The sequence below is a fragment of the Thalassophryne amazonica genome, chromosome 3 (genome assembly GCF_902500255.1).
Source record: "Thalassophryne amazonica chromosome 3, fThaAma1.1, whole genome shotgun sequence".
NCBI lineage: Eukaryota > Metazoa > Chordata > Actinopteri > Batrachoidiformes > Batrachoididae > Thalassophryne > Thalassophryne amazonica.
Genome location: NC_047105.1, coordinates 52,340,032 through 52,354,142, shown reverse-complemented (window position 1 = coordinate 52,354,142; position 14,111 = coordinate 52,340,032). Strand labels below are relative to the sequence as shown.

General features: G+C 41.4%; 1 protein-coding gene across 1 annotated transcript in view; it reads right to left on the bottom strand.

Annotated features, from left to right (window-relative positions):
- Positions 1-13,230, bottom strand: part of plch2b (phospholipase C, eta 2b) — a 34,552-nt gene extending 21,322 nt beyond the window's left edge. Inside the window, 2 exon segments of the mRNA XM_034167567.1 lie at positions 5,729-5,875; positions 12,763-13,230. Coding sequence (XP_034023458.1) covers positions 5,729-5,875; positions 12,763-13,084 — 469 coding nt within the window. The 5' untranslated portion in view covers positions 13,085-13,230.
- Positions 13,231-14,111: the final 881 nt, after the last annotated feature.

Genomic DNA, 14,111 nt, shown 5'->3' with positions numbered 1-14,111 from the left:
CAAATTCTGCACACATTATAAATGCATGGCTGCAGAAGACGGGGCACAGGAACTGGCCTGAGCTGCCTACAATACTGATCTATCCTCAATAGAGAATTTGTGGAGAATGCTAAAATGACCAAATATCACCCGAGATACTTCATCTCTTGGGATCCTCAGTGCCAAGACATCTTTAAAATGTCATGAGAAGGAATGGCAACATAACAAAATGGTAAATGCTTTAGTGGTCCCAATTTCTAGGTATTTATTTTATTTTTTTGACTGTGTCGCCGGACTGAAATACAGGAATGGATGTATATTAACAAATGAAATGAAGTTGACCACATGTAGCCGCTACACTGTCTTTTGTCTGTGTTGTGTTTCTGTTGTGACTCCTCCCCTCGGGACACAAACTCGCAATCTCCGGCATGGGAGGCAGACGCACCAACCAGTCGGCTAAAAACCTGAGCTCTCGCCTGAGTGTCCAGAGTATGCTTTAGCTGTCGTGGAGTGAGGCCTGTTGTCTACTATTGCATAGCAACTCCTGCTGGCCTCCTTCACATACACAACCATGAAATATGTTGGATTCATAGGGTCTGCGATGAAACAGAAGTCAAAATAAATGTAGGAATCACAGTGTTTTCTCTTTTCATTTTCCATACTGTCCCAAGTATTTTTATTATTTGGAGTTATATATCCAAAAAGGTTAAAAAAAAATTCCTCCTCAAAATACAAACTTCATTGTCAGGTGGTGACATTCTTGCAGTGATAGACACAGTTCCACTACGCCACTAATTCACTGAATAGTGAAGCTAACTTCTTCACTAATGGGAAAACTATTACCAGACCAATTATTCAAGTCAAGCCTGGAAGCATGTGCTGGTGCTTTGCATCATCCAAAACACCATGGAACCCTCTGGATGGCAACCAACCACCCATGACAGACAACCTGTCCATCCGTATCTCTTAAAAGTATCTAATTGTCCACCACAGCCTAGTGTGCCTAGATAGAGTGGCATCAACTCATTTAACCACATACAGGAACCATCAGTTACAAGTGCTCTCAAATAAATATAGAAATAGTTAAGCTATCAAATTTACAATTTATGATAATTTATTTAATTAATTTAAAGCCTGATTTATGCAGCTGCAGCTCTGTAACTCTGCGTTATACGCAACCCAGTCTCATGGCACGGAATACACATTAATCTATTGGTTCATCATATTGTCACGAAAAGTGCAAAACTTTCCTCATGGGACCACAAATTTATTGTAATTCATTCTGTGATGGGTGCATGTAAGTAAAAGTGCAGCGGGGGGGGGGGGGGGGGGGGTATGGTCAGGGTGGTTATGGTTAGGGTTAGGGGAAGGAGTAGGGTTATGTTATGGTTAAGGTTAGGGTTGGGGGTAGAAGTAGGGTTAGTAATAGTGAGTTTAATAAAAACCCCATCACGAAATTTGAATCATTTCGTGACGGGACGATGAAAAAAACATGAGACTGGGCTGGTCATACAACGTGCGTGACAGTTTAAAGTTCTCCGTCTCTGGATTATGCTTTGTTCTGGACTAATTTGACCCTCAACAAGCTTTTCTTTCTACAATCATCACCTCCAAATCAAAGGTAAGCTGAACAATTTCCTTTTTTATTGAGTTTGTGCTGTGAAGTTGCAGACTTTTCTGATCCATTTGTAATCAGAGAGCACACTGCAAATACTATTGTATTATAATGTGATGGCAGACGAAGAATTGAAAGCAGCAAATGATTTGATACTTTGCTGCTTTCACTGCACAGTTTGCAGCCTGGCGTGCACATCAGGCTGCCTCTTTGAGTCTGAGCACAGTGTGGAAAAAAATAAATAAATAAACGGTCAGACCTTTAATCATGGAAATGACTCTGGTCCCACATGCAAGGAGTTTCATGGAAATACATTGGGATCAAACGGGACATTTTATCCGATGTGAGCAAAAAATGCGTTGTACAAAATCCGTTATATACGATGTTTATTACATTGAAAACAATACAAAAACTTTGGGACTTTTTTTGTCTGGTGACTGCAAATATCTGGTTTATACGATGACGGTTTAGGTGAGTTTTACTGTACATAGGACTGAACAATAAATTTACCTCTCAAAGCTTTGATGATGAAGTCAGCTTCCATCCCACACAGCTGACTTTATTTTTCCCAAATTTTTCTTCTGTTTGAATGTGAAGGGAATCTGTACATCTTGAAGCCCTTGCTGTGTCAATTTGTACCTCCAAACGCACAACAACCTTGCATTTTCAGCGAATAAATAAATAAAATAACTGGATTTACATGCAGATAGATTAACTGTGAACACTATTTTGAATCCAAGATGGCACCACGAGTCACATGGCCAATTTTTTTCGACTTGTCATGTCACCACTCTCTCTATCTAGGTACACTACCACAGCCTGGTGAAGTATAGGTGTCCTATGATTTGGCTAAATTTAGCTCTGCTAATTTTATTAAGGGAGGTGATGGTCTACTGGTTAAACCGTTGCGCTTGAGACCAGAGGATCCTTGGTTCAAATCGCAGCCTGACTGGAAAATCAGTAAGGGCCCTTGGGCAAGGTCCTTAATCCCCTAGTTACTCCTGGTGTGTAGTGAGTACCTTGTATGGCAGCACCCTCACATCGGGGTGAATGTGAGGCATTATTTGTAAAGCTCTTTGAGCGCCTGATGCAGATGGAAAAGCACTATATAAATGCAGTCCATTTATTTACCATTTATTAACATGTTTTTAATCAAATTTAATGGTCAAAAATGTCTGTGTACCCTAAAACCATACATGTTTGTTTCTATTTGAGCTCATAGATTGTTTGCACTAATGTCACAGGGGACATTGTATTAAAGGCACTGCGCTGCGGTGGTTTGAATCATATTTGTCTAATAGATTACAATTTGTTCATGTAAATGGGGAATCTTCTTCACAGACTAAAGTTAATTATGGAGTTCCACAAGGTTCTGTGCTAGGACCAATTTTATTCACTTTATACATGCTTCCCTTAGGCAGTATTATTAGACAGTATTGCTTAAATTTTCATTGTTACGCAGATGATACCCAGCTTTATCTATCCATGAAGCCAGAGGACACACACCAATTAGCTAAACTGCAGGATTGTCTTACAGACATAAAGACATGGATGACCTCTAATTTCCTGCTTTTAAACTCAGATAAAAACTGAAGTTATGTACTTGGCCCCACAAATCTTAGAAACATGGTGTCTAACCAGATCCTTACTCTGGATGGCATTACCCTGACCTCTAGTAATACTGTGAGAAATCTTGGAGTCATTTTCGATCAGGATATGTCATTCAAAGCGCATATTAAACAAATATGTAGGACTGCTTTTTTGCATTTACGCAATATTTCTAAAATCAGAAAGGTCTTGTCTCAGAGTGATGCTGAAAAAACTAATTCATGCATTTATTCCTCTAGGCTGGACTATTGTAATTCATTATTATCAGGTTGTCCTAAAAGTTCCCTAAAAAGCCTTCAGTTAATTCAAATGCTGCAGCTAGAGTACTAACGGGGACTAGAAGGAGAGAGCATATCTCACCCATATTGGCCTCTCTTCATTGGCTTCCTGTTAATTCTAGAATAGAATTTAAAATTCTTCTTCTTACTCTATAAGGTTTTGAATAATCAGGTCCCATCTTATCTTAGGGACCTCGTAGTACCATATCACCCCAATAGAGCGCTTCGCTCTCAGACTGCAGGCTTACTTGTAGTTCCTAGGGTTTGTAAGAGTAGAATGGGAGGCAGAGCCTTCAGCTTTCAGGCTCCTCTCCTGTGGAACCAGCTCCCAATTCAGATCAGGGAGACAGACACCCTCTCTACTTTTAAGATTAGGCTTAAAACTTTCCTTTTTGCTAAAGCTTATAGTTAGGGCTGGATCAGGTGACCCTGAACCATCGCCTAGTTATGCTGCTATAGATGTAGACTGCTGGGGGGTTCCCATGATGCACTGTTTCTTTCTCTTTTTGCTCTGTATGCACCACTCTGCATTTAATCATTAGTGATCGATCTCTGCTCCCCTCCACAGCATGTCTTTTTCCTGGTTCTGTCCCTCAGCCACAACCAGTCCTAGCAGAAGACTGCCCCTCCCTGAGCCTGGTTCTGCTGGAGGTTTCTTCCTGTTAAAAGGGAGTTTTTCCTTCCCACTGTAGCCAAGTGCTTGCTCACAGGGGGTCGTTTTGACCGTTGGGGTTTTACATAATTATTGTATGGCCTTGCCTTACAATATAAAGCGCATTGGGGCAACTGTTTGTTGTGATTTGGCGCTATATAAAAAATTGATTGATTGATTGATTGATTGATTGATCAATAAGTCACTGATCATTTTCCAGAGGTACAGTGGGATGCACAGTTGTCTGGTAGGGCCTCTTAACATCTGTCATCAGATCACAAGGGTCTGAGAGTCCGTTGTGTGCCCAAAAAAATTTCCAGGACACACATGGGTGCTTCAATGTCCCATTGGTGTTGTTTCAGTGTTCTAAAAAGAAAATTTCTTGGTGATCTATGCAGTTTATAGACGTATATGCCAGAGTTAAGCAGAGCTTGCCATGATCTAGGCATGGTGTCATATTTCCTCACTGTTTGTGCTCCATAACGTCAACTCCACAAACCTCCATGCTGAGAGAGAGAGAGAGAGAGGAGAGAGAGAGAGAGAGAGAGAGAGAGAGAGAGAGAGAGAGAGAGAGAGAACGAGAGAGAGAGAGAGAGAGAGGGAAAGAGAGAGTGCAGATCTTTTTCTCTATACAGTCTATGCTTTTTATTCAAGAGCTGCCCTTTCTTCTTTCTCCACTTTGAAAAAATCTAACTAATGAACTGAAAATCAAATAACCCATTTTCTCTGACTGTCACATTACTGTAGTGCATATAAACACAACAGATCAGATTATTACTGTTATTATTATTACTCCAAATTATCAGATGATTATGGTCATGTAATGTTTATCTTTGTGGACCAGTTATTGTATTTATTTTATAGAAAGTCATGGCAAGTTGAAGCTGAGGGTTTTTAGCCATGCTAATGCTCTCCAGAAGCAGTAATGAAAATACAGTCTGAAGGACCGAAATGAGGACTTTCCAGGCATGTGAGAGACAAATTAAGAAAAACAATTTCCACCTGTTCCATTTTGTTGGCCAGGGATATTGCATTTGGGATTAAAAGATTTGCAGTGATGTTGTTGTGCAGATCTTTCTGTTCTATCAACCAGCATTAGCATTAGCATTAGCGGCCTCATCTTTGCGCTGTCTCTGTACCTACTAAACCACTTTCTGGACGACAGCAATCCTTGAGGACCCCGGTGGTCTGATTGATTCTGACAGAATATTATAGCCAAATGTCTTGTTACACACAAACTATTAAACTGATGTTTTAAAGTGAATGTTGGCTGAATGATATACTAATGGGTCAATACAGTCTGGCACTTTGTCACATGGTTCTCATATCTGAATGTTTGATGACAAATCTACTCCACATTACTAAATTTGTGTAATAAATGCTTGTTGTTAGCCGTAGCATCAGCTAAATCTTTTAGCTCAGTTTAACATTATTTTAGTTAACTTACATTATTTAACGCATTCGTTAGCACAAATTTTTTTGGTTAGCTGTGTCCACCGGTGCTTTTTCTTACCTTGTGTATCAGATGTGACATGACTGAAAATACATTCAACTTTATATATTTTAAGTTCTGTAAAAGAAATATGAAAAATTTACTTTTGGCCTTGTCATGTTTCCTGGAGGGCCGCCATCGGATGCAAGACTTATGCTCGTCCAAGTAAAAGAATCTGACCAGTCCTTTCTTCTTCCCCTTCAGTTTGGTCATCTGAGTGCCATTCTGCATGCTACACATACGCCGCTCCACTGCAGGGCATGCAAAGGGTTGGATAAGAAAGACAAACAGAGCCAGTAAGAATGTTTGCCAACATCACAGGGAGGCAGAGCATGCATATGCATATGCATATGCACTATAACTTTCTGATTAGCTGATACACTGATCATAATGAAAGCACTCATTCATACTGTATATCTGTCATGATAAACAATCAACCTGTGACATTCATGTAGTTCTGAATAAGGATCTGGATGTCTTACGGTAAATTATGTACCTTGATAGTGAAATAAGCTGCATTATTGCAAGAAATTAGTATTAGAAAAACAGTGTTCATCCCAGTGCATAATTTGAAGAGGTATTCATTCATCGCTTTTGGAGGAACAGTATTCCATGCATCTGGAAATTATTCACAGCGATGCACTTTTTCCACATTTTGTTATGTTACAGACTTATTCCAAAAGGGAGTAAATTCAAATTTTTCCCCTCAAAATTCTACTCACTACACCCCATAATGACAACATGAAAAAGTTTTTATTCTTTGTTGAAATTTTTGCAAATTTAATAAAAAAATAATAATAATAAAAAAAAATCACATGTACATAGGTATTTGCACCCTTTGCGCAATACTTTGTTGATGCACCTTTGGCAACAATTACAGCCTCAAGTCTTCTTGAATTTGATGCCACAAGCTTGGTACACATATCTTTGGTTTGTTTTGCCCCTTCCTCTTTGCAGCACCTCTCAAGCTCCATCAGGTTGGATGGGGAGCACCAGTGGACATCCATTTTCAGATCTCTCCAGAAATGTTCAAATGGATTCAGGACTGGGCTCTAGTGGGGCCACTCAAGGATATTCACAGAGTTGTCCTGAAGCCGCTCATTTGATATCTTGGCTGTGTGCTTAGGGCAGAGGTCTCAAACAGGTTCCAGAAAAGGCCAAGAGGGTGCAGGCATTCTGTGCAACCACCCAATGCAGCAGGTGATTTCACTGATTAACTGATTCCACCTGTTCAAAGTGATGTTAATCAGTGAAATCACCTGCTAGAGTGGGTGGTTGCACAGAAAGCCTGCACCCTCTTGGGCCTTTCTGGAACTGGTTTGATACATCTGGCTTAGGGTCATTGTCCTGCTGAGAGATGAACCATTGTCACAGTCTGAGGTCAGGAGAGCTCTGGAGAAGGTTTTCTTCCAGGATGTCTCTGTCATCATCATCATCGGCTGTCACTCACTGCTGAGTAGGACGGCAACTTCTTTGGTGCGAGTACAGTCCTATGTGGTGTCAGCAGATCCTGCCATAGTCGGGACAGGTTAGAGAGCAGTGAGCTGCTGAAGCAGGTAAGGAGACTCTACTCACACTTTGTTGTCTGGTCTCTTCTTCAATTAACTTGAGTCGTGGACTCACATGGCTGTTCGGTCTTGAACGTCTCCCATGTTAAGGTGTTTGACACGCAGCTTGTGCCGACCAACTTTCCTTTTCTCCTCCCTGAGCTTGCCTTGGGTAATCAGGAGTCACATATACGCACTATATGGCCTATCCATCAAACCTGGTTGTGGGTGAGAAGGGCTTCACTGCTGGGGATTTTAGTTCACCGTCTCACCTCGGCATTCAAGACTCTGTCTCTCCAGTGGTTTTCAGCAACTGTCTGAGCTGAAATATCTGAGTGCATTGCAGTCTCTGGATGTGGCGACGTACAGGATGTAGGTCTCTGCTGATGAATACAAGAGACATGACAGGACAATGGCATGGTATACTTTGAACTTGGCTTGCAGTCTGATGCCAGGACGGTTCGACACCTTGGTGCGAAGTTTGCCGAAGGCATCAGAGGCTGCGTTGACTTGCTTCTCCACTTTTTTCTCCAGGCTGTTGTCATGGGAGAGTGTGCTGCCTAGGTAGGTGAAGTGGTCAACAGAGGTGAGGCTGTTCTTGTGAAGGAGGATGCATTCATTGATTCATTCATCTTTCCCTCAATCCTGGCTAGTCTCCCACTTCCTGCCACTGAAAAACATCCCCACAGCATGATGCTGCCACCACTATTCCTCCAAACATGATGCCTGGTATTCACTCCAACGAGTTCAATCTTTGTCTCATCAGACCAGAGAATTTTGTTTCTCATGGCCTGAGAGTCCTTCAGGTGCCTTTTGGCAAACTCCAGGTGGGCTGCCATGTGCCTTTTATTAAGGAGTGGCTTCTGTCTGGCCACTCTACCAAAAAGGCCTGATTATTGGATTGCTGCAGAGATGGGTGTCCTTCTTGAAGGTTCTCCTCTCTCCACAGGAATGCTGACAGAGTGACCATCTGGTTCTTGGTCACCTCCCTGACTAAGGCCCTTCTCCCCTAATTGCTCAGTTTAGACAGGCGGCCAGCTCTAGGAAGAGTCCTGGTGGATCTGAACTTCTTCCACTTACATATGATGGAGGCCACTGTGCTCACTGGAACCTTCAAAGCAGCAGAAATGTTTCTGTACTATTTCCCAGATTTGTACCTTGAGCCGAGACAATCCTGTCTTGGAGGTCTACAGACAATTCCTCTGACTTCATGCTTGGTTTGTGCTCTGACATTCACTGTCAACTGTGGGACCTTATATGTAGACAGGTGTGTGCTTTTCCAAATCATGTCCAATCAACTGAATTTACCACAGGTGGACTCCACTTAAGCTGTAGAAACATCTCAAGGATGATCAGTGCAAACAGGATGCACCTGAGCTCAGTTTTGAGCCTCATGGAAAAAGCTTTTATTGCCATGAAGCTTACTTATGTAAATGTGATGTGATTCTAGTGATTCTAGGTGATGGTCTAGTGGTTAAGGTGTTGGGCTTGAGACCAGAAGATCCTGGGTTCAAATCCCTGCCAGACTGGAAAATCACTAAGGGCCCTTGGGCAAGGTCTTTAATCCCCTATTGCTCCTGGTGTGTAGTGAGCGCCTTGTATGGCAGCACCCTGACATCAGGGTGAATGTGAGGCATAATTGTAAAGCACTTTGAGTGTCTGATGCAGATGGAAAAGCGCTATATAAATGCAGTCCATTTATGAAATAAATTAGCAAAAATCTAAAAAAAAAAAGTTTTTCATATTGCCATTATGGGGTATTGTGTGTAATATTTTGAGGAAAAAATTGAATTGAATCCATTTTCGAATGAGGCAGTAACATAACAAAATGTGGAAAATGTGGAGTGCTGTGAATACTTTCCGGATGCACTGTACATGCACCTTCTCATATTGTTTGTATTAATCACATATTTTGTCAGAAATGCATGTTGTGAGCTTTTGTGCCTTGTAATGTGTTAAATTCTGATACCCATAACATCATACAGTACACACAGTACATCATACAGGACCCCTTCCCCCTTCAAAAGTTAGTACAGCAAGAAATTACAAATTTCCAAATGCTCAGTGTTTTGTACAGTGCTGTGTATGTGTTGTAATGTTTTGCATAAGCCCTCAACCCCATGGAATTTCTTTTAAGCAGGTGCTTCAGATTTTACCTTAAAACATTTGTTTATGAGACTGTTCATTGAGCTACGGGCAGCACGGTGGTTTAGTGGTTACCACTGTTGTCTCACAGCGAGAAGGTCATGGGTTCAATTCCCACCTGTGGCCTTTCTGTATGGAGTTTGCATTTCTCCCTGTGTTTGCGTGGGTTTCCTCCGGGTACTCCAGTTTCCTCCCACATCCAAAGACATGCGGGTTAGGTGGATTGGGATCTTTAATTGTCCATAGGTGTGGAGTGGGTGTGAATGTGTTTGTAGCCGTGTGACGGACTGGTCTCCTGTCCTGGGTGTACCCCGCCTCACGCTTTATGACTGCTGGGATAGGCTCCCCCCGCGACCCTTAATTGGACAAAGCGGTTGAAGATGAGAGAGAGTGGTTGAGCTACACACAAGTTCATATGCAAGTCAGAAAAAGATGGGATCGTATGGACAATGCTTGGTATCCTCAATGGCAAAAGTGTGCGAAGGAATGGCAACATTACAAAGTGAAAAATGCTTTAGCATCCCAACTTTTTTTTTTCATGTTTTGCAAGCCTTAAATGCCAGAATGGATGCACATCAACAAATGAATTGAAGTTGATCACACAAAACTGGAAATATCTTGGATTCATACTGCCTGTACTGAAATAACAGTCAAAGTCAATGTAAAAATTTCTATTTTTTTATTTCCATACCATCCCAACGGGTTGTATAATGTGAGCAGTGTTTGTATGTTTGCTTCTTACTCCCAGATCTTTTGGCCAGTATCAACCAAATTTGGCACATGGATGAATGTTGACCCCATAATTGTCATAAAGGTCTTCTTTTGCTAACGGTCAATATAATTAGGATGAAAGGTCAAAATATTGATGGTTTCTTTTTTATGCTGATTGCCATCAAACCTATCAAACCTAGCACGCATATGTCGATAGATATTGGAATTGTCCAGATGAGATCAAATTAGCCAAAGGTCAATTATATGGGTCAAGGTCATTGGGGTCAACAGTCCAAATTTTAGTTTTTCACTCCAATTTGCATTAGACTTGGCACACATATGGATGTGGGTTCTGGAATATGCCAAGTAAGGTTAAATTTGCCAAAGTTCAGTCAGTGGAGCCAAGGTCATGTCTGCCTATTGGTTTCCTCTAAGGTTTTGGTATCTCAGTGAAGATTGACCCCAAAATTGCCTTTTAAGAATTTATTTTGGCAACAGCCAAAGACATGAAATTTGAGTTCCAGCCCAATTTGGACCAAATGTGGCAACGTCAACCAGACGCCCCAAATCTGGGTGAAGGTCAAGAGTCATTGAGGTCAAATATCAGATTGCCATAACCCTTCCAGTTTTCATGCCCATGGGTGCTTTTACCAAGTGTAGCAAAAGATAAGCAAATATGGGCATTTCTCAAAAACAGCAGCATTTTCAAGGGTTTGGTTGATAAAAGTATTTCCTGTTATGTTCCTTTGTGATACAACCCCAATTCCAGTGAAGTTGGGACGTTGTGTAAAATGTAAATAAAAACAGAATACAATGATTTGCAAATCCTCTTCAACCTATATTCAATTGAATACACCACAAAGACAAGATATTTAATGTTCAAACTGATAAACTTCATTGTTTTTGTGCAAATATTTGCTCATTTTCAAATGGATGCCTGCAACATGTTTCAAAAAAGCTGGGACAGTGGTATGTTTACTGCTGTGTTACATCACCTTTCTTTCTATCAACACTCAATAAGCGTTTGGGAACTGAGGACACTAATCGTGATGCTTTGTAGGTGGAATTCTTTCCCATTCTTGCTTGATGTACGACTTCAGTTGTTCAACAGTCCGGGGTCTCCGTTGTCGTATTTTGTGCTTCATAATGTGCCACACATTTTCAGTGGGCGACAGGTCTGGACTGCAGGCAGGCCAGTCTAGTACCTGCACTCTTTTACTACGAAGCCACGCTGTTGTAACACATGCAGAATGTGGCTTGGCATTGTCTTGCTGAAATAAGCAGGAACGTCCCTGAAAAAGACTTTGCTTGGATGGCAGCATGTGTTGCTCCAAAACCTGGATGTACCTTTCAGCATTGATGGTGCCATCACAGATGTGTACGTTGTCCATGCCATGGGCACTAACACACCCCCGTACCATCACAGATGCTGGCTTTTTAATTTTGCACTGGTAACAATCTGGATGGTCTTTTTCCTCTTTTGTCCGGAGGACATGACGTCCGTGATTTCCAAAAACAATTTGAAATGTGGACTCATCAGACCACAGCACACTTTTCCACTTTGCGTCTATCCATTTCAAATGAGCTCGGGCCGAGAGAAGGTGGTGGTGTTTCTGGATGTTGTTGATGTATAGCTTTCGCTTTGCATGGTAGAGTTTTAACTTGCACTTGTAGATGTAGCGATGAACTGTGTTAACTGACAATGGTTTTCTGAAGTTTTCCTGAGCCCACGCGGTAAGATCCTTTACACAATGATGTCAGTTTTTAATGTAGTGCCGCCTGAGGGATCGAAGGTCACGGGCATTCAATGTTGGTTTTCGGCCTTGCCGGTTACTTGTAGAAAGTTTTCCAGATTCTCTGAATCTTCTGATTATATTATGGACTGTAGATGATGGGATCCCTAAAATCCTTGAAACATTGAGAAACTTTGCACATTGGACTATTTTTTCACGCAGCCTTTTGGGGATGCTCCTTTTATACCCAATCATGACACTCACCTGTTTCCAATTAGCCTGTTGAGTTCCCAAACGCTTACTGAGTGTTGTTGGAAAGCTGATGTAACACAGTGGTAAACATACCACTGTCCCAGCTTTTTTGAAATGTGTTGCAGGCATCCATTTCAAAATTAGCAAATATTTGCACAAAAACAATAATGTTTATCAGTTTGAACATTAAATATCTTGTCTTTATGGTGTATTCAGTTGAATATAGATTGAAGAGGATTTGCAAATCATTGTATTCTGTTTTTAATTTACATTTTACACAACGTCCTAATTTCATTGGAATTGGGGTTGTATTCTTGTGCAATCTTTGAATGCATTGCGCTGACTGCTTGCAGTTTGGTGCCTTGTCAAATTCTTTTTCTGTAACACTGCTCTATGTTGGTATTGTTTGCTTGGAGAGCAGTTAACCTTTGTTTGTAATCTGAAGCTCAAGATACACGTGATGCAACCTGGCACATCATTTGGGTTAATCCTAAAGGATTGTCTCATGTCCATATGGCCATTATCTAGTCACAGGCACCTGCATTTCTTCTGTTATATGAAGAATTGCCACACTATAGAACTTGATTACGATAAAGTTTAAGTTTAAAAAGTCTGGACAGTACTCTTCAAATATTGGTTTAATGTTGTATTTGTGAGCAGCTCGGACCAACAGCATGCAGCAAATTGTAGGTCAGCAGTTCTGCTGAGTTTTATGTTGAAATCATTAAGTTAGTGATGAGGGGATCTTACCTATTTGACCCAGTCTCCACTTAGGCTGTGCAACAATGCTGCCACCAATCCAGAAGAACTCCTCTGCGAGTCTGGAGATGGAGGATTTGTGCCAGAGTTTTGGAGAACTCATGATGGAGGGAGTGGATGAATTCATGGGGCTCGAGGTCTGTTTCTCCTGATGAAGGGAGGCTCGGGCAAGGGAGGGGGAGAACACCTCAGATGACAAAGATCCTAAAGACTGAAAGGTGGTCTTCACATGTGGCACCAGTGGTGGGCTGCCACTCAGCCCTGGAGACAGTGGTGCCATGCCCGGGGTGACGTTCATTCCTGAGTTATACATCAGGGACCAACTCTCCAGCTCCTGTCACACCGCATTAACCCACTTTTAACCTTCTCCTCAGTCTGCTGGGCTCCTTGGCTCATTCCTTCTCATCCTTTGGGTAGCGATCTCGTAGTCGTCTGCGCTGCAGTAGGTTCTTCGTTGTTTGTTCCTTTGTACTGACTCAAGGCTCGCAGAGGAAGTGTGCAATATGTGTCAGTCTCTAAATCTTCCTCAAGCTATAATCCTGGAGTGAGGCTTCACTCAAGCTTTCACAGAGGGATTTTCACTCCACCAGTAAGCGTCACGGGGAAGGGACTGAGATCGGAAGAGTGCAAATATTTATAGTGGTGCTAATTATAATGATGAAACTATAGCAGGGCATAGAAACAGTGCCCCTCATAGCATTATGATTAAGTTACAGCGGTGCATTTAACTCAAAACATTTAAAATATTCTTTAGCTATTTGAAATTTATTCCCTTTAGAGGCAAATGTGCAAATACATCAAGATATTGGCAAGTAGTTGTCCAAGGGCTGGATACAGTCTTCACTTTTATTCCATGTGAGCTTCAGCAACATTTATAAATAATTAAAATTAAAAAAACAAACCAAATCCAACTTTTGTTGAGAACTGACATCTGTCAGCAGATGGCACTCACTTATGGCTGACACATCTCAGAAACAGAATCAGATTTTATTGGCAAGTACATCCACCCATCCATTTTCTATACCCGCTTACTCTGAGTAAGGGTCATGGGAGGGTGCAGGACTCCAGTCTGTTGCAGGGATCGCCAAGTACATGTTCACATATAACTCATTTTGTTGAGCCGGTACAAAAATAAAGACGATGCAAAATGTGATGAACATAAGCTAATGTGGAGAAGGTCGAATTGAGTGATGAGTACTATGTAGAGAAATGCACAGTTTATTTATTTTTAAACTGTAGTAGGTGTTTAGCAGGCAAAATAGAAATTACACTTGTCAGGATTTACACTATGGCTTTTTAAGGAAGGTGTGCCAATTATACAAAAATGTGCAAAATAAGGT